At 38.8% G+C, this 26930-nt stretch overlaps 1 protein-coding gene and 1 non-coding gene across 5 annotated transcripts; both read right to left on the bottom strand.

Moving 5' to 3' along the window:
• Positions 1–3098: 3098 nt before the first annotated feature.
• On the bottom strand, positions 3099–26445 carry MTFR1 (mitochondrial fission regulator 1). 4 transcript variants are annotated; one of them, XM_086740878.1, is made up of 8 exons: positions 26413–26445; positions 20207–20349; positions 16900–16998; positions 11800–11918; positions 8535–8776; positions 6721–6973; positions 6369–6537; positions 3099–4757 (listed from the first exon to the last, which is right to left on the bottom strand). In XM_086740878.1, exons 2-8 carry the CDS (start codon positions 20270–20272, stop codon positions 4698–4700), a joined length of 1008 nt encoding a protein of 335 aa, XP_086597004.1. In that variant the 5' UTR covers positions 20273–20349; positions 26413–26445; the 3' UTR covers positions 3099–4697. The 4 variants fall into 4 exon arrangements, with proteins under 4 accessions (XP_086597004.1, XP_086597007.1, XP_086597006.1 ...); XM_086740881.1 differs by having other exon boundaries at positions 6375–6537; XM_086740880.1 differs by lacking the exon at positions 26413–26445 and adding an exon at positions 26008–26026.
• Positions 14036–14108, bottom strand: TRNAV-AAC (transfer RNA valine (anticodon AAC)). Its single transcript has one exon. It is a non-coding gene; the product is annotated as a tRNA-Val (tRNA).
• Positions 26446–26930: the final 485 nt, after the last annotated feature.

Below are 26930 nucleotides of genomic sequence, written 5' to 3'. Positions count from 1 at the left end.
TGGAAAACACTTCTGAATTTGGGAAGGGAAGGGGTGGGGGTGGGGGCGGGGGGGAAGTGTCCAAACTGCATTGCGATTCTGCAGTGGAAACATCGCATGTTGTTTTCACTATTGTACACTTGAACTGCACATGCAAGAAAAAGGTGGAATGTCTAAACACCATAATCAGCTCAGGGTATTTGCCAATCTGAAATAAAGTGGGATGGGAAGCGTGTCCTTCAGAACAAGGGTACAAATGCCCCTTTCGCTGCAGCGTGTGTGTATGTGTGGGTGTGTGAGTATGTTTGGGACGGGGGAGGGCGGGAGGGTACTGGGATGGGTTTGAACGGCAACATTTTTTTTTTTTAATTTATTCTTTTAAAATGTGACAATTTCATGAACAGCCACACTGGGGAGGAAACTGTAACAAATTGCTACAGATGCCTTAAACTATGCACAAAGCTAAGTGACCAAATTTGTTTTTGATTTGAAAAATAATAAAAAACAAAAAGTGCATTGTTTACGTATTCCTCCCTCTACTGAAACATTACCCACAAATGGGGTTTTGATGGGAAAAGGAGAAAATGTTTTTTAGGACAAAATTAAAGGACTAATTTTAAACTTAAAACATTCCATTTTTGTAATTTGTTTTACATTGTTTTAAGTACAGTAAGCACAACTGTAATCTAGTTTGAGAAACTGGTGCTTTCTTTTAGTTCATTTGTATTTCCCTGTTATTATTGTAAAAGACTGTTTATTAATTCTGTTTACAGTTTGTTGCAACAGCCATTTTTGGGAGAGAGCTTCAGCGTAAAGCCATTTGTAAAGGCTTTGCCATATTCATTTTAATATGTGCCTGTTGCTGTTAACTTTTAATTAATAAAAAAGTTCTTTTCACATTATGCTCCTGTACATTTAAGTTACGACCGAGTCCAGCATTACAGAAAGGTAGCTAAGGTTGCAGTCAGCTTCCACTGTAAGACTAAGCCAACTTTTGGATTTGAAAATACTAGTCCTCATATGCCAAAATTTATTGCCTCTTGGAGCTTGGCCTTTTACTGTTCGAAAAGCAAGTCCTGATTTACCTGATTGTTTCCCTTCTAAAAGTGGGGTTGTTTATTAATCCTTCATGTTCCCTGAAGTGGTATCATTAATCTCAAAGTGGCCATGTTTAAAGAAATAAATTTCTAATGAAACAATTTTTTTTGCACCTGTGTGAACTTCCTTTGCTGTCAGTGCAAGTTCTTGCTGTTGTCTGACTTCAACAGAGAAGGATCAGATGTGGTGAGGAGCTTTGGTAATAACTTGCAGTAACAGAAAAGCCTGATTTTAACAGGTTGTCTTTGAAAGGGGGGATACATCCCAGTGGTGTTTGGAGCTGTCAGGACAGAGGTAAGCGCTGTGTGTGAGTAACTACTACAGAGAGACTGCAGCTGAGCTTCTGTACAGCCTGCATGGAGTCATAGGGCTAAGTGTGGAAAAGTACTCATTCCTCTTCAACGTTTTGGAATAAAGTGTGTTCCAAGTCTGCAGCTATTTTCAAAACAGCCACTAAAATCAGTATCTAATGTCTTCTGTGACTCACATTTTTTTTTTTTAAATGTGACTTGGTTTAAATACAGGGCCTCAACAGGAATATAAACTTTGCTACTTTTTACAGGCCATTTATAAGTATATTTTAATATGTAATTTTAATGAAAATTAATTTAAAAGTATGTATATAGCAATATTTCAATATAATATTTATAAATGTGATTCTTTAACATTGTGCAATCTTGCTGTCATCTGTTCTGACAGGAACCAGTACAACCTGTCAAGGTGCTACAGTAAAACAAGAGTAGTTTTGTTCTAAGCCACCTTTCCTGGAAAGGAGCTTGTCTTTTCCTACCAGACTGGATTTAGAAAGACTGGTTCTAATCCCATCTATTAGTGTACGTGGCAGCTTCTGACATTTGACTGAATTGAAAAAAAACCAAAACAATTAATGCCTTTTCTTGAACATCTTGTCTAGAAATACCTTCTACAAATCTACATCGAACATCAGCATTCCTGTAGTTTAAATGTTTGATATGAGAGTGTGCGTATGCCAGGAACGTTCCTAATGTGCTACAACTGCTAATGGCCAGTCAGTGCACGTGACTCCAGAAATGTGTTATGGGATGGAGGCCAGGTCCCTACCATAAATTGTTTTAATCTACAGATCTGCTGCCTGGTGGGACATGCTCTTCACTAACATACACAGACAGGCCTTAGGTTATGTCCAATGCCTCTGCGCAGTGTGCATGGACGTCCTTAGCTGGAGCACTTCTGCTTTAGCTGTTTTTCTGTGGGCAGAGGCGTTGTGCATGTAAAAGATTTTGAGAAGAATGATAAAAAAAATTAAGGTACAGAAAAGTATGAAATAAGTTATTTGATGGCAGCTTTCTTATTTTATTTTCTTGTGCAGGTAGTTCTTTTACTACAACATCACATTATTAATGAGGCTTACCATGTTGTTATATTTCTGGGGTGCTGGATACCTGCACCTCACATCAGCAGTTCAAACTGTAAATGGTTTAGTGTGGTGTCCCCTCCCCCTCCTGTTTTAGCCTAGTTTAATAGGTCAAGTGAGGTCCTGAATTTTACAGTTAATGTAACTCAATCCAGTTATGTAATTATTGCAAATGTCAGAGTTCAAATCAAGTAAACTGAAAGACTTTCAGCAGAGGCTTTGTTTGTCTTGGGGGAAAAAAAGAGGACTTCAGCAGAGGTTTTCTGTGCCACAGCTGGGGACTGTTGGGAGAACCCAGCGTACCAGAGGATGGACAGGCTGTTAAACAAGCACCTTCCTGTTACGTTTGTGGTGAGGCATAAACTTCTCACTAGTTTGTGTTTGTGGTCGTGTGGTTTTTTTTTTTGTTGGTTTTTTTTGGTTGTTTTTTTTTTTTTAAATCTGAGTGTAACAACTAACAAACAGTGCTGTGCTGTTCTGTGACTAACTCCACTGTTATTCCTGCTGCACAGCAAGGTAAGTAGTCCAGTCCTGAAATCACTACATTTATCTATAGTGCCTGTAATAGAATGTCAACTATATTGTGGCTGCTGTCGTTTGTAGAGTACCACAAATCACACACACAGTATTTATTTTAACTGCTTTTAATTTTATATAGTGGCAATAGAGCATTAAATACAAAACTCGAAAACAAATTTAACTTTCAAAAAGGTGTTTTAAAGGCATTTAAAAGAACACAAAGGTTTTTAATGGCCTGTCAGTAAGACTGATGGCAGAGCGTTGTGGAAATGACACTGTGTACATATTAACACCATTTCAAGTTTCACACCACGAAGCCTCCTCCTCGGTCCTACAGCCTACATTCCAGTTATAAGCAGCAAAGCTTCAGTCATCTTTAGTAACACAGTCAGAGCCATTTGCCTGTCTTTATTTAAGAAGTGCTGCTTTTTTTTTTTTCTTTTCCTAGAAAACAGAAGCTCTAAGAGGCACTTGCACTTGTTCCAGCAGCCAGTGTGTAGCTAAGTTGTAGCTCTCTGGTTCCTAAAGAGTGTTTTAGTTTTTTTTTCAACCTGAATTTTATTTTTAGCTTGAGCCCTTTCTGCATCTGTGGCTGGAGACATGAGCTTAGGGGGTTGCTTAAGGAATTAACTCTCTACAGGTCTGGCAGCAAATAGCTGCTATGGGATGACCCCAGATGCGCTTGAAACCAGGTTATGTGCAACAGCTCCTACCATCTCTTCCCTGCAAACAGGACCATGAGGGCTTTTGCTGTCCTCAACTGCTAGAAACCTGTCCAGGGACCCAAGACAGCTGGGGATAAAAAGGTGTCCATGAGCATCTCTTAGCACAGCTGAGATCAGCAATATACTTTTGGCAACTTGCACCCCACAGTACTTTGTACATTTTTTCCTTATCTACACCACTTCTATGCTAGTTAACACATACTCTGACATTATTTTACTCTGCTGCTGTCTACTGGTTATTTCAAATTCACTGGACTACCTATTCACAGTGGCTCCCACAGCATGATTTACTCACTTGTCACATGCTCTTTATGTTGGCCACGGGATGATACAAAGAGGTTTTGCTCTCTTACCCTTGTAAGCTCATTTGAAGCCTGAACAAAACCACAGGAAAAAAAAAACCACCCCGAAAACCCTAACCAAAAATGTGCTACTACTTAAAATGTCTCACACTGACCAGGTGAACTCTGCAGCAGATGTAAGTTTCTTCACTTTCTTTCAAGCAGGAAGTGGAAAGCATTCAGACTTTCTTTGGGCTAAAAATTTGCTAAAATTAAGTTTAAAAGAAAGACTCTGACATGAAATTTCAGTATCAAACTAAACACTGTAGTGCAAGTTAGAGCTCAAATAACTGATATTAACTTAAGGGTGTATCGCTATCATTATTAACATGTACACAATTTTTTAAGGTGGTCAGTTACACACAAAGAATGTTGTACATATAACTTAGTGTTAATAAACTAAAACCACCACATAAGTCTGAGTAGAAAGCCAAGTTTGAATACAAAATTAATACCTGAGTATGATGGTCAAATTTATTTCCCTTGACAAATTGCATACAGACATGTTTAGTGCCTCAATTCTACTTTTCATGTTAGGTTTTTCCTGTGTTGTAAGAGACCACTCAGCACTAGTGCTATTTACAACATAAAAGATTTCAGACATAACAGCTTAACAGTCTTTAATGTAGTGATTTTAATACATTAAGATTTTTCAATTAAAGTCTTCATTTTTCCTGTAGACTTCAGCATGTGCGGTCCAAACTGAGAAGGAAACCAGAAACACGTTCAGACTGCTTTCAGCAGAAACTTTATCCGTGTAAGTTGTAAGTAAACTAGAACTTGGGCAGAGACAATTTCCTTTATCAACCTGCTGCTCCGCATGTGGATTTCACCCACCTTGTAGCAGCAAAGTAAAGGGAAACCTGTGTCAGCCATCAGCTGAAATCACTCGGATGAGGCAGCTGTCTGCCTGCTGGAGCAACTCTGACTGCAGGGAGTTCACTCTACCACTCAAAACAAGAAGATAGATGCAGTTCTCCTTAGAAGCTGACAACCATTTTCTCCGGCAGGAGTTTAACGGTATTTCTGTTCTTACTCCTGTATTTTTGGGCAAGTCCTTTTAAAAACTGTATTGTACAAGGACTGATCTAGCAAAGAAGTTAGATACAGTTAAGTAACTGATGACAGATGTCCATCAGCTCATTGTGGCTTAACATTGTATTATTTAACCAATTAAAACCTTCAATTTTCTTAGCTTTTGAGGACTTTATGATCCTTAATCTCAAAAGATGGACTGTAATTTTCAAAACTGGGAAGTCATGAAAAACCCATGCGTTAATAAAACCTTGCCAACTCATGTTCTTTTCCTTAAAGCCCTAGAGATGCTGGGAAAAAAGTGACTGATTCTTGGGGAATATCTAGCTTTTTAGTTCTGAAGAACAGCTTGAATGTTACAGGAGTATACCTTAACGGCCTAAAGCTGAAGGCAAGTAAGTCAAAATTAATAAGCTAAGTACTCAGAAATACTTACACTTGTGGCTTGGGAATATTATTTTCCTCAGAACTTAATTCAGAGTGCAGCCAGCTTTTGGAGTTTTATCTGCATTTTTCCAAATGCACAAAGGGAAAAATAACTCTTTACTCCCTCTCTGGTTCTATAGCACAAAGCTTCAAGACTGCTTACTAACAAAACTGATCTACACTAACTTGTTTTTTAAGTAAGTGTTTATTGCTAGAAACTTGCATCTTGAACATTCACTGCTTAAAAACCCTTAACTTCAATTTCAAATCAACCTGAAATAAACTAGAAGCCATTAACTTGTACTATGATGTGAATTTTTAATATTTCATTTTAACATTCTCAGACTATAAAGAAACTGCTTTTAGTTACTCAGCGTTTCTGGTTACTAGAAGAAACTCCTTATACCAAGGCCCAGCGGGCATTCTGAACAATTTGCTTTCTGCATTCCTAGGAATAGCTGACATGTTCCAGGGTCTCACTTCAGAATGTCACATCTGAATGGTTAAAGGTTGGTCATAGCAGGCAAACTGAGTTCAGATTTGTTTCTGGTATGAGCCCTTAGGAATTGAGATTTCAGAATATCACATGCTCATAGCAACAGAAAAGATGTTTGTTTAAAAAATAAGATAAGTAGAACAGGGCTTTTTAAACCTACGGCCAAAAAAGTACACGGTCTTAAGACTTGATACTAAAAACGTATGATGGCCACAAATCCTGGCATATCAGCAGTACTTCATAGGGCTTTGTGGACAGGGATGCTAACTTGTAGGTATTTGCACATTTGTTAAAAAGACACGTTGGCTTTCATGACAAATATAATTTCATCCAAGCATGTGTTCAGAAATACTTACCAGCACTACTTCAGTCTTTGTCTTTGTTTCAGTCTTTGGAATCACTCTTTCTGTTTCTCTTTGGTTATCATTTTGGTATCGATAAGCAAATTTCTTTTTGAGCGCTTCTGCTATTAATGCTGCAGGATCTGTCGGGTCAGCCACTTTAGATTTTGTATCTTCTGATGACCTAGAGAAGAAAGTGAGAAGCATTAACGTAGTCCAAACCAAAGCTTTAGAAGTTGTGAATGCTTTTGCATTCTCTTTGCCAGATGCTATGTCAGCATCTCTCTCACCTTGAAGTTGTTATGAGTCACAAAACCAAATCATTACTGCGAATGTTAAGACACTGATATTTATTTATATTTATTACCTTTTAACTGAGCGTAGTTTCACGCTGTTCATGTCTTTGAGGATTTCTAGCATGTTTGGCATTTCAGGCTTCTTTGGACCATTTTCTGCCAGATTCTGCCCAGAGTTCGTTTTTTTATTTTTCCTTTCTTTAATGAGCTCAATTGCAGACATACTCTGTTGTAGACCTGGGAGAGGGAGTGGTGGTGGAGGAGGGGGTGGCGGTGGTGGAGGTGCAGCAGGGACAGCAGCTGAAGCAACTGGACTTGACCCAACTACAAATAAAAACATGCATTCCATGTCAGTTTACTCGTAAATCTCCTATCTCACAAATGAGATGTGAAAATATGACTTCAATAGCTTCACTTGCCTCCCCTCTACCTTCTTGGCATTATCACAAAACTTCTTCATCCCTAAACCACCTAAGTGGATTCAACTAAAAGCCACATAAAAGTCCTTAAAGAGTGAGAAGCATTTTTGAATTTGCAATATTTAAATTTAAGCTTATTCCAACTCCCTGGGTTTAAGGGTTTTTAGGCCAGCTGGTCATCTGTCTGAAGACAGAGATTCTCACAATAACCTTGATTTCAAGTTCCGTGTACTCTTTAGGTAAAAATTGATGTTATAACACCAGTAATAAATTGTCAAATAAATAAAGAAACCTCTGCTCAAATGCACCTTCAAAGAAATTAGCAAAATCACATCAAACCAGAATTTTGAGGCTTGGAGTATACAGTGTGTAAAGCTATGTGTATAGGTAACACAGAGGAGTCCACTCATGTACATGTAGGCATACACAGTGTCATTACCATATTCTACCAGAAGAGGGAGGTAAAGATGATAAAAATCAAATAAAAATTTAATTTTCCTAATAAATAAAGGTAAAGGAAAAATGATGAAAAGTAAGTTATGAGTTATTTCACAAAACCTCACAGTAATTACAATTCCAGAGTGAAACCATGTGATCCTTAAAACTATTTCACAGTTTTAAATATGAAGAGTTAAGGAAAAACAAAGTAACTGTTGTCAGTTTGCAGACAAACTAAACAAGAGCATCTGAAGAATCATATTCTGATTTTATACATAAACACAGGCAAAACTGTATTTGCTAACTGACCTCAGGAAAGAGTGAAAACAAATTGGCTGTGATCTCCTGTTGACAGGAGCCATCTCCCACTAATCTTTGGAGATGGTAGACAGAGAACTGGAAGGCAGAAGTGAGGGAAGGAGAAAGAAACTTGGGAAAAGAAGAATTACTCTGTTGACTACTAGAAATAGTGCACCACTTATGGTTCCATCTGGACAATGTGTCTGATTCCAGAGATTACGCCAGTAACCAATCTACTTTCCTGTTATTTATTTCATAAACTTGAGATGTATATTGCATATTCCAAAAGTGTAATTAACATCTTGTATGATTACTTCATTGTATCAGAGAGTCTATTTCATTACTGGATGGGAAGACTTAACTATTAGTAATCAAGCTACACTTTTTCAGTTTGGTTTAAGCCATCATGTTTATCATAAGCTTTGCTCCGAAAGCTGTTTAATACTTCCTTACTCATCCAACAGATTCAGAATTCTGGCAGGCTTTCACACAAACTTGGAGACTTTTGAAATACTAGAAAATACAGAAAATCTGGCAAGTCGCTTGTCTTTCAGACCTATTCTGTATCCCTTGGTTAGTATGCTACGTCTGTCTACAAAACTAACAAAAACAATATGGAGAAGCGTTCAGTATTGCAGTATCTCACAAAAATGAATTAGCACATTATTAATTATAAAACAGACAAATTCATTGACTAATTTGTGCTAAGAGTACAACAAATTTAATACCTGCTATCAGGTTCTGTTGTTCTTGCAAGATTACAATTTTGGCTATTTGTGCTCTTAAATTGGCTAGTTCATTTTCTAGAGCACTGATCTTCTGCAGAGCTTCCTCGTTCGCGGTCACCATGCTCCTCGACGCTGGTGGTTCTTCCAACGGGTTTTCTAAGGACATCTGTCTGCATGGGGACTTTCTGGAATGATGTAGTTCAACTGAAACAGGCTGGGCTGGTTTTGACCAAAATTCTGACCTGTAACAAAAATATCACAAGATTCCTTTTAAAAAAGGCTTTGTTATAGATAAAAACTAAAGCACCGTTACATACAAACCAGGAATATAAGTTGAGGGCCTGAATTTAAAACTGGCTTTTACACAAATCACTTCCACCAAGACATTATATAGCTTAAAGTAAACAAGAGCTTCACATCCTTTCTGTTTGCATCATGAGCTGTATTTCCTCTCTTTCCCTAGCCAGCTTTTTGTGGAATCATTGATTTCAGGAGAAAAAAGGAATACATTCTCTCTCACCACCAGTCTATTTCTCTACCTCATACCTATTTTATTTTTGTTGGAATTCAGATCTGTTTGTCTTCCCTCCCTCCCCCCCCCAAGTGCTACAATTTTTTTCGCCATAGGCTGCAACATCTCTTGTAGTTGATTCTTTGGAAGAAGAAGGAAGAGTTTCTTAGTCCCGCAGTATGTGAAACAGTATAGTGGTGCAGAGGCTGCTTGTCAGTAAATGGGAAAGGGTCTTATATCTAGTTTTCTAACACAATAAATAAAACTATAGACAAGAACACTTCATACAGTTTTAGAGAGTCTGTAAGTTTCCTTCTTCTTCCTCAAAAGAGCAGCAAAATGCAACTCCTGCCTTTCTTTATTACCCACCAAAGCTCAAGCTGTGTTAAACGCTGAGGCATTACTGAGCATCTGCAATCAAATAAGCACTTACAAAAGGTTATATTCACTCACACCACCGATGTTTTTAAATAGTTTGTCTCAAGTAAAATCAATAAGGATTAATGATAACAGATTATCATAAACATCATAACTGCAAAATATGACCACATACTTAATTCCTCAGTCCTCCTTAACTTCAATACCAAAACTTCTCAGGCAGGTCAGGATTCTATTTTTTTACTCGAACATGAGAGTAACAACAGTGGCCAGTGATAAGACTTTTCAAAATGTGTAGAATGGCTCCAGACTAATACAGCTTAAAAGCCCCATTGCTCTGGATGCCCGGGTTAAGCTACTCTGGATGCACATCATCTTAGACCTGCAGTTGTGCTAGACTTCAAGCAAGAGCCAAGATTTAAGGCTAGAACAAGCCCTGTGCTCTGACCACCTCCATTCAGGATTAGATACACATTTGACAAGTCTTCCACAACGCTGACAGAAAACATCAGCACAACTTGCAGAAATTTGATCAAGCAGAATTGAGTATTATCAAGGATGTTAAAATTTAGGTGTTGTTTTCTACATAGGAATAGAGAGTAACTAAAGCTGAGAAAACAATGGGATGCTTCCTATAGCAGCCATCTCCCTGCTCTCCTTACGTACGTACAGTGGAAGGAGCCAGTGATCACTTCACTCTTTAAAATCTGCCTTCTGGAGCAGAATAGCTGAACAACAAAGGGTATTTTCAGCTCAGAGCAGTAACAGTGTTTTAAGCAAATGTCTTGATTGGGCTCTAACACTGTGGAAAAATGTTATGCCTGTATTGTCACCACTGCTCTGACCTAGGGGTAGAGGAAAAATGATTTGTCATTTAATCGCTTCCTCTATAGAACTTCATTCGCAGAAAAAATAACGTCTGCAAGACTGTTTACTGAATTACACAGTGAATATATATTTAATAGTAACACCTATGTGAACTTGTCAAAACAGAGAACTCCAAATGCTAGGAAAACACCTAATGCATGCTAGCTCCACAACATAATACCGTGCACAGACGTAATAAACAGTGCACATTGAAATACTCATATTTGCTAAGTAATTAACTTACCATGCTCCATTATAAGCTGTTTGCCTAAGGTCACTATATATCTGCAGGATTATTTTAGTGCCATCCCACACCCATCTGTCCCCCTTCACCTCTTCACGTGCAGCCGTCTTGGCAAATATACAAGTTCTACATCTTTCGTAACGGGTTCTTTGAAGCAACAAAGATCTATTCTCCCTGTTGTCTCCATTAAACACAACAGCTTTACAGTTAAATCCTTAAACAAAATGTTTCTGTGCAAGCAAAAGCAGCATTGGGCAGTTAATTTCCTTCGCATCAAATGCACTTTACAAATAGTGTTTCCCAAACAAGTGTTGATTTCTGTGACTCCCCTCTGAGTTTGTGAAATTAATGTGGCAGTGCCAGAATGTTTGTTATGCAAAGCTTCATCTGGCAAGTCACGTTGGAGGGCATCTAGGTCATTACTAACCTATTTTGTGCTTTCAAATTAAGAACAGTATCCTCCAGTAATCTCTGAAGCCAACAATCTGTGCCTTTCTCTGGAAGGTTAGTTTGTTTAGAAGAAAAACTTCCTCTGCACTGCAGAACCGTACCTTTATTTCTGGCTGGTTGGAGCAGCAATTTGAGTAGGCTGGAATAGAGAACTTCATCACTTCAGCCAACCTGTTTCATGCAGTTACAGCGCTATGTAGTCCAACACAACAGCACCTATCCCATCATTCTGGACACAGGTGCTCACATGCTTCCCTGCCAGTTTTTATTATGAAGATTGAAGACGAAATACAAACCATAATTGTTTAATTGTCTTTAGCAGACTGCACAGCCTTAACCAGAAAGGTGGAAAACAACGTGCCAATTATTGGATTGTTAGAATGTCCATTGCTGCTAATTAGGAAGCTGTACAGCACACTGGCCCATATTAACGAAAATCTCAGGAGAACTGAAGAAGAATCAGTGTAAGCTATTGTGCCATACCACAGCAGACATTTTTGAGGGGAAAAGGTTGCTTGAAGCTGTCATGTGCAATTCTTTGCAATAAATAAGTACATAAAAACCACAGTCTTCTGTGGTTCTGTGGTACAGTCAATCTCCTGTATGTTTTCAAACCAGTCTTTCATTCATAATCCTGTTAGTCTAACCTCTACTTTTTTTCTAGACCCTGCCTTTTCTATCACTCTTGCCTCGCTCTTCTCCCAGCATTCAAGTGCTCTCCATTAACTGCAATGCACAGTAGATTCTCCTAGGATAGAAGTCAGGTTTCTTCCTCTCAGTTTAGAAGTTCAAAAAAGAAGATTTGAGGAGCATACCTGAGCCTTGTAGAGACTTCACCTTCTTCTTGAGCAACCCAACCCACATCTGCGAAGGAGGCCACCGCATCTTCTCTAAGTTGACTAGGATGGTTGCCTTCTGTGGCATGAGAAGTAAGCTAAATTTTAAAGACAAGATTGAAGGTTTTAGGGTGACTATTCTCAGACCATGTCACAGTTATTTTACCCAGTACTTTTAGTGAGGCTACATGTAACTATGAACACATACATGCACAAAACACATCTGTAGACTTAGCACACTTATTTCTGTCCAGAACCATTTCAGTGACTTCAACAAACTATTCAATCATCTAGTCTGCTGAAGACTTTACAGAAACTATTTTTGTTTTTAAGGTTCACAGCTAACTACATATACCACCACACGACACTACTGAACAATAAAAATCCAATGCAAATTGTTACCTTAAAGACAAACAAATATCAACATTCCCAAGTAGTTTGCTATATCAAACATATCAAATAATATGTTTTAAAACATTATATTAATGATAAAATTATAATAGTTAAATATGATAATAACTCATAGTTAAAAACACATTAAGGCTGTTACGTTTTGTTTCCTTTCCCCTACAACTTCCAGAATTTCTGTACAAGAATTAATGTGTTTACATTACACAGGGGTGGGGAGGAGGGGAAAGCCATTCCTACCAGCTCAGTAGTCACAAAGACCTTGAGTGAGAGGTGGGATGCAATCATAACAGAATACAATATTTACTAACAATCTTATTTACAACATGACAAAGTGACCATTTTCCAGCATGGTTCTGCCATTAGCTTTATAGCTGTTTGAAGCCAAACGTGAGCAAAGCTCCACAGACTGGAACCTTTCTTAGACTTAAGTTAACTGACCTGAACAGAGATTTGAAAAATCGTTTGGATCATCAATACATGCTCCATAGCCACAAAGATACAAAATGGTTTCAAATCTACTTTGAAATACTGGCTGTTTCCCTGATTAGACAAGGCCATGTGTAGTCAGTGACTGGACTACTGAGCAGCCTGGTCTCAGTATCTTAGCAGATAAAAGCTTCTAAAACATCTTTCAGTAATGTCTTCTGCTCAGTCTGTCTCCTTGAGTTACTTAACTGCGCCACTGCTTTTGCGTGTAGTACATACAATCCACGTGCCAAATTTGCACAAGTCGTTGCAGCTGTTTAAGCACTGCCTGCTGCTGACAGTGGCCAAATGGCTAGTAATACTGACAGAGACGGTGGCAGTACTTAACAGTCTGTGAATACAGCCTTGATCCAGTCTGTTAGCACCTAGGGCAGTTTTCAAGGCAACTCAACTCTGGAAGAGGAAACTATTATGTAGCAGCAACTATGGAATGTTCGCATTAACCTGAATTTGTAACAGACCTGTAGGTCTGCTGTCTGGATGAGGTGAAACCATTTCTGAAGAAAATCCAGAGGTATTTTAGTTGTAGCCTTTGATATACAAGTCCCAGGAAGAAAGAAGTTGTGGGTTGGGGTTGTTTTTTCCCCAGGAGTTGTTACAATTAGCTTTGGAAATCAAGATTAGTCATCTTCACCTCACACTCTCGTAACTTGTATGTGAGCCTTCATCACAGCTCCCAGGAGTGTGTACTGGCACCATTAGATCATTTGGAAACAACAGGGTTTTTTCCAGGTAGCATCAACACAGACGGTAATACGTTTATCACATTAACAGTTGTGCCTAATACCATCACAGTCTGCCTCTCTTTAAAACAGTCTAGAGAATACTATATTGCATGTTAGGATTTTCATTATTTAGCTTTCCTTGGCTTTTTTCTTTTTTTTAAATAAAAAGAAATTTTCATGACCACAGCACCTGTATTAATGTTAATGGCAATTTAAAAAAATCCATAATACATTAGCCACTTCTTGCAGGTGATACAGATTTTCCTGATGGCAATGGTCACATGAGGAACTATTACTATGAAAAGACTGAAAGTCCATTTAAATAAAGGCACTACATGTACCTGCGTCAAAAATAATTTTATAAAACAACAGCAAGGAATGCATTTACCACTGCCACGTTTCCTGCACTGTGAGATAAATAACTTCTAATCCAACATTTAGTAGAAAGCCTTCTATTACATTGTGGTATAAGTTCCTTCTTACCTTTTTATTCATATTTATATGAATTTGTATTTATATGTAAAGAGAATCTGCTTGTTACCCTACATACACATTTCTTTTCATCCAACCCCCAAAAGGGCCAACCTCATCAGTGTTTCCGCCTGGTTTCGAACCAGGGACCTTTCGCGTGTTAGGCGAACGTGATAACCACTACACTACGGAAACACCACTTTGCAGACCATACATGCAGGATCCCTACCTTTTTGTCTACTCTACAACTGGAAAGTAGAATAACCATTTCTATACAGTTAAGGACAGAAAAAACCTCTAATTTAAAATTACAAACACAATTAGATATTAAACATTTAAAAATACTTCTTCCAGTAAGACAAACTTGCTATGATTTTTCAAATTATCTCAGTAAATTCTGATGTTTGCTATGTGCACACCAATTCCTTAGGAGACTTCTACAGAGTTACCAGGTCTCCATTAGACAAACAGGAAAAGCACAGGACTAGAACAGAGATGCTGTAGCTTAAAGATGCCATCCTGAGAGACAGTAATATAGGCCTGGTTGAATCTACCTAGGCTATATTGGCAAGTTTAATTTTATTTTCTCTTAAAGACTACAGATAAACCTAAAAGATATGACATACATAAGAGCTATATGAACTACTTTCATTTGTTCATACCATATAGAGTATATAAGCCAAGCTCTGCCACCGCCTACTGAATACATAAACAGCATTTAGCAATCAATTTAAATGTTGACTATGGCAAGATCCATACAAACAGATACTACAACAGCCAGTAGACTTCAAAACTCAAACTGCTAGGCTACTACTCTTTTTTTTTTTTCAGACTAGCTGAACAAAAGCATGCTAGAAGAGATGAAAGAATTAATGTAACAGAGATATTCTTTCAATATCTCTTGTCCACTTATCATAAGGAAAACGAAGACCAGTGTGAAAGCATTGCTCTTAGATGAAGTTAAAAACACTGATGATATACATGCACCCTCAGATGAAGCAAGTAAGGTTTGCTTTGTTTTTTAAGTAAAGTGACTTACAGCAAGGTTCAGTGCATGGTCCTTTCATAATATAGCTAAAGCTGGCAAGAAAGAAAGAAGAAGAGACAGCTACAGGAAAGCATCAGTTGCAATAGCATAAAAACGATCAAGATCAGTATTGAACTTCACTATAGAATCTTAATGCTGAGATAAAGACATAAAAAACAGATGTTAGCATCACACTTTTACATGTTCAACAGTTTATATATTAAAATAGTTTAAAGCCTGAAAAAACCATATACATTTTAACGCCTTTCAAGGCTCACATTCTGAAATTCATACTTCTAGTTCAACCAACTCTGACAATTGTACTTCTATTTTTAGGATCCTTTCCCTTCTTCTAATAGAAGATGAATGCTTATACTTAGTGTGCATAAAATCTAAGCAAAGTGGACTGAATGTCTCTGTATGAGGAAAAAAAGGCAAATATTTTATTTATTCTAACACAATTCACATTACGACATATACATATTTTTGCTTCAACACTAAAAGAAACAGATTCCCCAGATGTGTCTTACAGCACTTAGCAAGTACATAAACCAGAAATGTCTTCTTTCATGTATTATATTAAGAGAAGGCAGTATTTGGCTAATTATCTGCAAAGGAGTATCATCTTCCCTTGTATGGCCTTTACAGTACAGAAAATCAGACACATTATGCAAAGACTTCACTTCCTTTCAAATCTGAGGTACACAGAACCTTATTGCTGGCATAACTACTATTAATTACACATACGAAAGTTTAAATTCAGTATGTCGTCTTGTTGTCCTCCTCACCTGCACAAATTCCCATCCCCACAATATATATAATTTCTTTTTTAAGTTTCACAAAGCACTAGTAGTAGGAGATGGTTGCCTTCCTAGTTTCTCAATGTAACTATTTAAGAGAGGCAAAATGTTAGCATAGCGTTTACTATCACACCAAAAAGGCTTCTATGGTAATCTGAACTATCTGATTTTGCTACTGTGATTTCAAGTCTAAATATTGTTCATACATTTCGTATAGGATAAAGATATTACTTTAAACAGTGAAAGATTGAGCTGTGTGGAAATTACCTTGTCTTAGTGTGGCTGATGATTCCCACCATTCACCTTTATGTTCCCCACTCTTGCTTGGCCCAAGAAACATTCCTCTCTCAGCTCGAGTTTAAACACTAAATTTTTCAAATTCTATACCCACCCGCTATTCCCAGCACACACAGAGTTGAAGAGATTATGCGTAACAGTTTCCAGTTTCCCATCTGTTCCTGAGTTGTTACAAAAAGCAAGGGTTTTCTCCTCCTTAAGCTTTTACCCTCACTCTTTACCCTCCCACTCTATGCAGTTGAAGTTAAAAGCAAACAAGTCAGCTGCATAGAACAGATGTTCCCCTTTCACCTATACAGTGCCAGCCTTTTATTTAAAACAAAAGCAAACAAGGTACTCCTGTTACCTTGATTGGTTGTTTTGTTTTTTTTTTAATTTCTGATAAAGTTGTTTATTATCCCAAATATTTTAAAGTAACACAGTTCATCTTTACATGCCTCTTACGCCTAGCTTATAAGTACTGTTTATAGAAATAAGTTCCAAATGTTTTTCCCTTTTATGAATATATATTTTTTGCAATATCATCTTTTTGGTACTGTATTGCCTTATTTTAGAAGTTCCAATTCCCTTAGGGGAAAAAAAAAAGTTTCAAGTTTCATTTTGTGTGTTACAGCAACACAGATTCAGGTTTTAGGTAGTACAGAAGCTGAAGAATCCACATTTGGGAAAAACCTGAACTGGAAGTGGGAAGAACCTAAGTAAACTGATTCTCCTATGTGTCTAGTTTATCGCATTCTGCTTTTACAAACCCTCTAGTTATTAACTTAAATGAACCGCGTATTTGCTTAAAAATCTTTTGATGCAAGAGCAAATCCCTTTATTAGTACAGTGAAACACACTCTAAACCACTAAGAACACGTACCTGAAATTGAACTCTTGGACACTGTATAAGAGAGAGGTTAGTACCAATTTTTCTTACAATACTTCGAGATGAACCGTAAGGCTTGCTTGACCAAAGCACCTAGAAAGGAAGGAAAAAGAAGTCAGCTGTTAATGAGCCAGAATAGAAGGGAAAAAAAAAAAACAAACGAAAAAAAAAAAAACCACAAAACCACCAGAGAGGAATAGGAAAGATTTCAACACAGGGAAAGACAACAAGAATAATGCAAAGAATAAAAAGAATAACGGAAAGACTCTAACACAGAGTACGTTGTTAGAAAACAGTCAGAACACTGTACAGTAACGTAAAAAAATTGGTCTGTGTTTACTTCTAGAACCATAGAATAGTTTGGGTTGGAAGGGGCCTTCAAAGGTCAATCTAGTCCAACCCCCCTGCAAGGAGCAGGGACATCTCCAACCAGATCAGGTTGTTCAGAGCACAGTCCTTCTTATGTTGGGGGCTCCAGAGCTGGACGCACTACTCCAAGTGAGGTCTCACCAGAGCAGAGCAGAGAGGAAGAATCACCTTCCTCAACCTGCTGGCCACGCTTCTTTTGATGCGGCCCAGGATGCGGTTGGCTTTCTCAGCCGCAAGGGCACATTGCCTGCTCATGTTGAGCTTCTCATCCACCAGCACTCCCAAGTCCTTCTCCTCAGGGCTGCTCTTGATTCATTCTCCACTCAGCCTTTATTTGTTCCTGGGACTGCCCCAGCCCATGTGCAGGACCTTGCACTTGGCCTGGCTGAACTTCATGAGGTTTGCACGGGCCCACCTCTCCAGCCTGTCCAGGTCCCTCTGGATGGCATCCCTCCCCTCCAGCGTGTCAACTGCACCACACAGCTTGGTGTCATCCGTGAACTTGCTGAGGGTGCTCCCTATCCCACTGTCCATGTCACCAACAGGGCTGGTCCCAATACTGACCCGTGAGGAATGCCACTTGTCACTAGTCTCCATTTGGCCATTGAGCTGTTGACCGCAATTCTTTGAGTGCGGCCATCCAGCCAGTCCCTTATCCACTGAGTGGATATGGCTGTAAATATGAATTTACTACTCAAACCTTAGTTTTTAAAGGCTCATAGCATCAAGCAAACTCAAAAACTTGTTACAAGGCTGCCCAATAAAGAAATCTTAGATGAAATCCAGGCTACTAATACTGAAATAACTCTCATCTAGCAGGGCAATATTGCATGTGTGATTAGCATTGTGCAGCTGTGGGAATTTCACAACACACAGCTGAATAACATTTTGATACACTAAGCAAAGATCACTACTCTTAGGTTCTGTTAAAAAGAAAATTTATGCTCCGTGGTACTTATCCCCAGATTATATGATCTCAGAAATGTCACACAAACATTTTTCTTCTTTTTGAATAAGTAATTTTTCTTCCTCTGGCTTTATTGGAACGCATAAGTTTTCACAAAATAAATGTGCACTGCAGATAAGCTATGCTAGGTCCTCCCATCAGAGCCCCAACTTTGCCATTAACCCACTCACAGCAATTATTTTCCCTTCTGTGAAACACCCATTCTCTTGCTTAATATGCTGCTAAGTTTGAACAGAATTTTTTTCAATGCAGAGTACTGTACTGATTCTGCATTTTGGATGCCACAAAGACCTCACATTTGTGACTGTCACATCACTGTTTGTCTACACATCTGAGCAAAGAGCAGGTAGGATCAGGAGCCTTCAAGAAAAAGTCACTGGCATACAGTACCACAGTAACACAGCCTCACTATTCACAATGGATTCTGACGTTAGCAGCAGAAGTGTCTGTGATAGCTTCAAAGTGACATTGCACTGAAAAAAATATACTAGTCAAGGGAAGGCTTAATTAATTACAGAAGTACTTCCACAACAGGAAAAGAGCCTAGACTATATGCTGTATTACCAACATAAGTGCAGTGCATTTTAAACAAGTGGCAAAACTTGTTTAGAGATTGCTCAGACCACAGCCAAGATGTCGACTAGCATCCAGATCCTCAAAAATATTTGGTGCCCAAATGCCCTTGGGCTGTTCAACAACAGAGGTTTGGTGCATCAAAACGTTTAGTGACTCAGTTTTGGTAATTCAAGATATGTCTGGACAATATTTTCAAAAGACTGCACACAAGCTGTGCCACAAGGTATGCAAATAAAGTCATCACACTGCTCAGCTGAGCTAATAAGCTCTACCCAAGTTCATACAACTTCTTGTTGACTTGAAGCACTGGCAGAGCAAGTCTGCAAAATATTACTTAGTCATACCCACTTATTGCATCAGTGTGTTGCTGTTGTCCAGAAAAGCTAACATTTGGAAATGTAACTGCATTATCACAAGCTTGATACAAGTAGAGAACAGGAGGAAACATTAAAAACTTGTTTCCCCCCTCCTGCTGACAATGACTACAGCAACGAACATGGCAGTCCAGCATATTCTTATATTTTCAAAGTTACACTGCACAAAATCTCAGATCCAAGTTCAAATAACATCCTAAAATACAGACTGTTATTGGTAATTTTGATTTACAATGTGTAAAAGATTTTGCTCTCCATAAATTCCCAAGATTGAAAAAAGGTTCTACCACAATAATTCAGAGTAAGAACTGCCCTTTTAAGTAATGCACATAGCTGTTAAGGATTTCCCCACTGTTAAAACACTAAAATATTTTGACAATGCACAGGGATTGCTGCCCTGAGGTCAATATTTCTACTCAAAATAACCTCCTAAAGGGCCCAGTGACAAAGCAGTTGATGTGTAGCAGATCGATCTCTCTCTTTCTGCTAAGCATTCAAAGAAAACTCTCTACACACTTTCCTCCAAGAGAAGAGGAACATTCCTGTTTTCCCAGTAAAGAACAGCACCATGTTGCTCTCATGTAGCGTAACACTTTCAGAAGAGATAAATATAGCAACACAACTATCACCATCTCAGTTTCATGGGGCTTTTCATATCTCCAAGGTAAGAGCAAAGAAATAAGTTTATTTAAGAATCAGTATCACTGTTAACAATCAGTTGAAAATTTTCCTTCAGTTTCAAAACACACATAGAAGTCCACCATGAAAAGCAGTGTTTACAATGTAAACAGTTTGTTATCAGAGCCAGAAGGAACTGCATGATATTTTTAACACATATTTACTCAACGCTTCGGTGTCTAAGTAGTAAACTTCGCACTTTTTTCAGCAATGCAGAATCATAAAAGCATTGAGTATACTTGATGTGTTCTGCTGGAACAGGTAAGCACAAACTAACACGTATGAAGTGCTTTCTAGACCCGATTTTCTGAAAACAAAGCACCTTCAAAACACTTACTGAGTCCATGTTCAATCCCACTTGTTCAAAAGCCATTCTAATTAAGCGCTTAAGCCAGCAAATCATTTGGAATGGAAAAAGCCTTTCCAAACTTGGATTTAAGCCTTCCAAGCACACAGGGCTGCAGAGGTTCCATAGTATTTCTGAAACGAGAAAGATAAGAATTTTCAATGCATATTGTGGAACATATACAGAAGTTAACTCCTCCACGTATTCCTAAAAAAAACAAGCTTTAGAAACAGTTACCGAAAACAAGACGTGTTAGGTGAAAACAACTCCTAGTACTGCAAAGTACAGGCATTCAGAACGCATTTACTTAATACAGATGACAAAGATTTTTAGTAGCATCAATTTTAAGAAATCAAAGCTGTTGCAAAGTTAATGACTAAAAAGCCGGGGAAACGATAGCTCACTTGAGCTTGGACAGATGATGGTGTCCAACAGCTCCAAGTGAGCACCGAACACCATGGAATGCCTGCAGCTGGGGATGAGCACTAAGAGTAATGTGCCATACTCCTATCTAAACCTCATGTCCATGCAGGAACAAACTATAGCAAGCTGATCACTTCTCTTCATTCACATGCTCTTACAGCTTTGTGGTTTCCTCCTTTTTCCCACAACTGAGGAGAGAAAGGAAACATGGAAAAATGACTCATGCAAGAAAATGACAGGAAATAGCGTAGATGTGGGACCTGAAAATATTCAAGCCATTTATAAAGTTGGACAGATTTCAAGTTGTGTCTATTTATATGTACTACTATTCACTTAAATCAAGATGTTTTCGTTGCTCCTCTAGTGAAAATAGTGTAGCTTTTCTTTAACTGTTCTACACCAGTTATTACTTGGATGCTACTGAGAAGTGTATACCAGGAAAAAAAAAAAAAAAAAAAAAAAGGAAGCCATAGATTTAGGTTTATCTACATTTTGTGTATGAGGCTAGAAACAACACGCTGTTCAACTCTGAACATGTTTGCAGTACGAACAACAGTGTGGCTGAAGCCGCTATGTATACACAGTGATGACTAGAGCAACGGAACAGCAAGGAACTGCTACTTGAGGAGTTTGAAAGTCAGGAGACAGAAGAGCTATGCTGTTTGAAAGTGCGCACAGGCGTTACAGTTAAACCATCACTGTTTCCATTACAAATGTTTTTTTTCAACAGTTTACAGTTCCTTAGTAATAACCTGCTTCTTGTGGAAACTTGGCAGGAACAGTGCAACTCTACAGTTATCTTTTTTTAGAAAGTAAAAGACAGTTCCTAAGAGGATTTAATTTTGTTTCTGAATAAACTGCCCATCTATCAGCTAAAGGTGGACTAATGAACACGTAACATTAAAAAAAAAAGTTACCTAAAAAAAAAGCGAACCAACTACCATGAGATTAGACTGGAAACTATAATTGCTATAAGAAGAAAAACAATAGGGAAGAATAATGGGCTACCTACCAAACAGCCATGAATATAAACTACAGTTGTACATAATAAGTAACTCATGGACTTATTTATGGAAAGCTGGAAAAGTCCGTTACCATCTACTTGATCTATTCTTCCTTGAGGCATCTGTTGCTCTTTCCTTAGACAAGCTATCGGACTGTATGGATCTTTGATCACATTGCACCTGCTGTACTTTTAAAACAGGAAGAATATAAGACTTTCTACATGCCCCATGTTAGATTTGGCATCATATCTGGCACAGTAGACATGCAGTGACATAAAAGAGACATAAAAGGAATGCTCTTTTAAAAGGGGAAACCTGTTCCAAAAGTGTGATGCACGTGACGCACTCTGCCTTATTCCAAAGTTCAGACTTGTTGAACACGTAGTGTGAAAATCAAAGAGAAGAAAAACGAAAGTCATGTCAAAAAGAGGGAAAAAAAGGTAGAGATTGTATTGCTGAGCAATTGCAAGGACAGGGCTGTCTGGTAAAGGCAAGTTACAGGACTATAAAGGGATTACTGTATTCTGACACGTTGCTCTTTCAACAGATAGCGAGGTCATTAGTTTGAAAATCCTCATATGTAGTCAGAGTCATGTTTTGTTCCAGGAAGTGAAGAAAAGGTATTATTTTGTTTCTGATCAACTGAGAGGACTGAGTCTTTAGTAAGAGACAACTTGTACAGAAGTGAAAAGAGAGTGTTAGAACTTCCTCTGAGGAAATCAGAGCAGGTCTAGAAAGTTTCCACAAACCTAAGAAACTGAGAGGCGAAGAAGTAAAGGAATGACACAAGAACCAAGAAAATAACCAGCAAGAGGCACAAAAGCAGACACAGGAAATAAGTAGCATATTAGGATTACAGAATAGTATAAATATTAAGTAGGAAGTAAAAAAAAAAGGGTAAGGTACAAAATGGGTTCCAGCTTACAGGCACTGAAAAAAAATCCTACACTTGTATTAGGAGTAAGCAGGAGATGAGAGAGCCACGATGCAACAGCAGAGGAAAGAAAGAAATGAGTGATATAGTCATTATATTCCATGTTTTCATATGAAAATAGTAGAAAAGACAGAGACAGATGTTAGAATTAGATAACAGTTTCTAATGAAATGCACCTTGAACAGCTCAGAAATTAGCCAAAGCAATTTCTGAAGTATTAGTGATTACTTTTAGAAGCTTGTTCAATAAGCTCCAACAGACCCCGGAACAAAAGAAGGAGCATGACGACACAAAGCTTTGGGAATAGTCCAAAATACTTATTCTGCCCTAAAACCTTTAGGTGAGCTTTATAATTCCAGGTTCCAAGACTTTCATGACTGAACACAAAAGAACATCCATTCAACAAAACAACTATTTCAGTACAATGATTATTTATAGTTCACATTATAAATCATTGTTTCTTCTGTAGCCTAAATACTTAAAACTACCTAAGACTGGGGTCATCAGCTCCTTGCTCTTCTCAATGACCTGGTACCTACTTTTGTAGAAGAAAGTGACTGAAGTCAATCCGTAAGACTGCAGAGTACCAACTAGTTCCCTTAGTTCCCAGCATTAAGGAAAACCACCATGTTTTAATAGCCTCCAGCTAATTTGTTATCTAAAAGGAGATCTAAAAGGAAAACGTTTCTAAGTATATCAGCTTGATATTTTTATGAGATCTATTCTTCTTCCAGAATTATCCCCAGACAAACTTTGACACTCATTTCTTCCAGACTATATTGGACTATACCTTTCTTCATAAATCTCAGTTATTTCACAATTATTTTATGTGCCAAGAACAGAAAGGGCTCAAATGAAAATGCTGGACAGCAAGAATGAAAATATCAGGAATTTTTTCTCTCATGCTCTGTATACATGCCAATTTCAGAAGTAGGAATTAAACGTTTATTGCTTTTAGTAAACTAGAATAATACCTCTTTTAAAACACTGATGTTTGCTTTATTTGTCCTCTATCTTCTTTATGCTAGTTAAACTAAAAGTTATAGTAGTTTAATTCCCCTAAAACTTCCCCAACCAAATTACTGCAATAAAATGCTCTGAGTGATAGTAACACTGCTATAAAACATGGTTGTTCTGCTGTGCTTAAGCAAAACTATCACAACGACAAGCAGTAGTGATAGGCAAGATTCCCAGAAGAGTTTAGAAAACTAAAACACAAAGAATTGCATTTCACTGGGTTAGAATTTTGTGGGTTCTTCATGTATAAAACTCTACTTACACAGAAATTAGCAATGCTGAAGAACTTTCTTTCTGATACGGAAACATGCAGAAATCCCATGGTTCAGAAATGAGGAGATCTACATCTCTGAGTGCCGGGATTCTCACTTCAGCCTCCTTGAACTCTCTTTTGCCCTCACTTTTGCAGGTTTTATTCGATACTGTCATATCAAATATCAGTCTACAAAGCTGAGAGATAATACCACTTATAGATTACTGTTCATGAAATAAATATAAAGGCTCTGGAGGCTTTACACATAAGGCATACCACTCAGTAAATATGAAATAGAGCCCTTTGCCAGACTTTCTAGTAAGTCCTACACATGAAAGATGAAAAGAAAGAAAAATCAGACACAACTGCTTTCAAATTGAAATTCTCTATATGTATTTTCCAATGTTGTATTTGTCCAAGTCCCTTTCAAATTATGAGTACTCACTCTTAAAAAGAAATAAGATATTCAGATTTTTCTTACTGAAGGAAGTCTCTCTCATTCTTGTAAGATCCACACAAAAATAAAAGAGAATAACTTAATGGGCTTTATGCTGCAGATCAGCTTTAACAAAGAATAAATAAATGCATGATATCTGAAAAATGGAAGGTCTAGTCTCTAAGTTGAAAGGCTACGTATAACATAAAGAAGTACAAAATTTTCAGAGAAGCATGGTTTCAAAGGAATACCAACCACATCAAAAATCACACACAAAAAGTGCAGGTTCCTCCTTATTTCATCAGGAAACTAGGGCACACATATTTTCACAGCCTTTAAGATTGACACATATGACCCAAACATATCTCACAAAATTATATCCATATGGAAACATATTAAAAAAAAGCTATAAAGAAAGATAAAGCCAAGAAAAAAATATCACAGCAACAGCAAGCCAAGCAGGCAGGAAGACTCTTCTGATGAAGGACCAGAACCTCTCCCAGATCAACACAGACCAGCTATAAGTAACGTAAGTATTTAGCAGAGATCACACAGCCAAATACAGAGGTCTGTTTTTTGGCTTGTAAGTCTCAAATAATGAAGTGTCTACCACTTTCAGAAATACCTGCTTGGAAAGATACGCAAAGAGAGATAAAAGTCAGTGAATACTACAGAGACAATCAAGGGTCTACCTAAGCTAACATCAGCATGAAATCTAAAGCAAGAATTGAAAATAATACATACCAGCAACAGAAGTTGTTAAAGCTTTCCTAAGAATATAGCCTAGTTATATACACCTCAAAGTGCAAAACCATATTAATCACATTTTACTGATGTTACCGTATCTTGCCAGCTAAGGACAGAGAACAAAGAAGCCCCACGTTTAAACACTAGTTTAATCAAAAGCCTTTGCTCAGTGGAGATTATACCTACACGCTGCAATATGACACCATGCAGAGGTGAAATCCTTCAACATCTCTAAACCATACAGTGTTATACTATACAGACATAACCATACACCTACACTTTCCTGCCAGACATACAGACCTCCCCAGTCATTGCTGCGAAAGCCAGTCCTTCTGCTACATCTCTGAGAAACAGGCGCATGCAAATTTTATCAACAAAATGGTATATTTGTCTGAAAAAGCACTTAAAATTTTCAATTCCACCCCCTCTCAAAGCTCTCTTTTGTAACAACGTTGAGTTCCTACACACTGGGAGAGGATTCCAGCTACGGACCTTTGTGAAAAAAAATATTTTGATTCAGTGGCAGTTAACTGGAACTTTTAGAGACAATGCACAGGAAACTCATCTCTCTTCTTTTTTTCTCTATCACGTAGGTAAAAAGCAGTGTGTATCAGAAGACAGAATTATTTCCTTTTCATTTAGTCTTCGTAAGTCTTGTCTTCACAAGAACTACAGAGGAGTACTGTTTGAGGACAGCATGTAAATAAGAATAAAGTCTGGCTTGACTGGGATCAATGCACTACGGTTGATGCCAGCATTCAAACTCTACTCACACTCAGTACTTGGAATTTCAACACCTTGTTAAACAAAATAAAAACAAGCACCTAGCAAGTTACTTATTTATGACAGTTGCATAAGAACCTGAGCACAGCAGCAGCATCACTAGAAGTATACAAAGGAAGCGTCATAAGTTTACAGAAAAGGAAAATAAGGACCAGATCCCTTAAGAGTAGGCTGTTTTCCCCCTCTATGTGCTACCTCAATATCCTTAAAAAAACATCCCTGAAGCTTCTCCAGGTTATTTTTTATCTGCATGCTTTCCCGCAACCTCTCACTCCCACCGCAGCACCGTCAGAGCGTTTCAAGTTCCGGTCAGCTCGCCTGCAGGAAGAACAGCCTCCACCCCAACACCCCGAGCCGTTTCCACGCTGCTCCGCTGCGCTCCTCTCCTCGGCCCCCTCGCAAGGCCCTCGCCCGCCTGGCACCTGCCCTGCCCCAGCCCGGCCCTGGGCGCTGCCACGCTGCCCGGGGACAGCAGCCATCAGCCGGGCCGCCCTCAGGGGCCTGTACCCGCTTCCAGCCGGGCAGCGGCCCTACGAGAGGGGTTGCCCAAGGGGAAAAAGAGGCCCCACGGCCGCCGCTGCCGCCCCCACCTCGCCTTACCCGCCGGCCGCCGCGCTCTCTCACCCGCCTCTTCCACCGCGGCTCCCGACACCTCCCCCCCCTACCCCCCTCCTCATCGGCAGCCAATCCGCTGCCGCCTAGCCACCACCCCGACCAATAGTCAAGCGCGCCCGCGGGAGGCGGGATCTCGAGTGCCCTCCGCCGGGCTGCGGCACGGTGACCTACCCGGCAGCCCGCGGGCCCGGCGGAGCCTGGCGAAACCGCCCCGCCCCTGGCTCGTGCGTGGGGACTGTCCACTTGGGGTGTCCAAATGGGGGTGCGCGCTGTGTGTCCGTGCAGGATCAGGTGTGTTTTGCACCGTATTACTTTACAGTACGCTTTACACCTTACTTGCGCAGTAATTTCATGTTCTAGTGGTGACCATCTATAGAAAACAAATATTTAACAAGTAAATAAATGGGACTAAGGGGCCGTGCCCCCCCGTCACTTCCTCCCAGGCAAGGTCCTGAGGCCCTCTCCGAACTGCAAGTCCCAGAGTGCAGAGCGGCGACGTCGGC

Source organism: Chlamydotis macqueenii, chromosome 2, assembly GCF_036417535.1.
Source record: "Chlamydotis macqueenii isolate bChlMac1 chromosome 2, bChlMac1.mat, whole genome shotgun sequence".
Classification (NCBI taxonomy): Eukaryota; Metazoa; Chordata; class Aves; order Otidiformes; family Otididae; genus Chlamydotis; species Chlamydotis macqueenii.
Note: the sequence above shows the minus strand (reverse complement) of the source record. Positions and strands in the feature narration are given on the sequence as shown.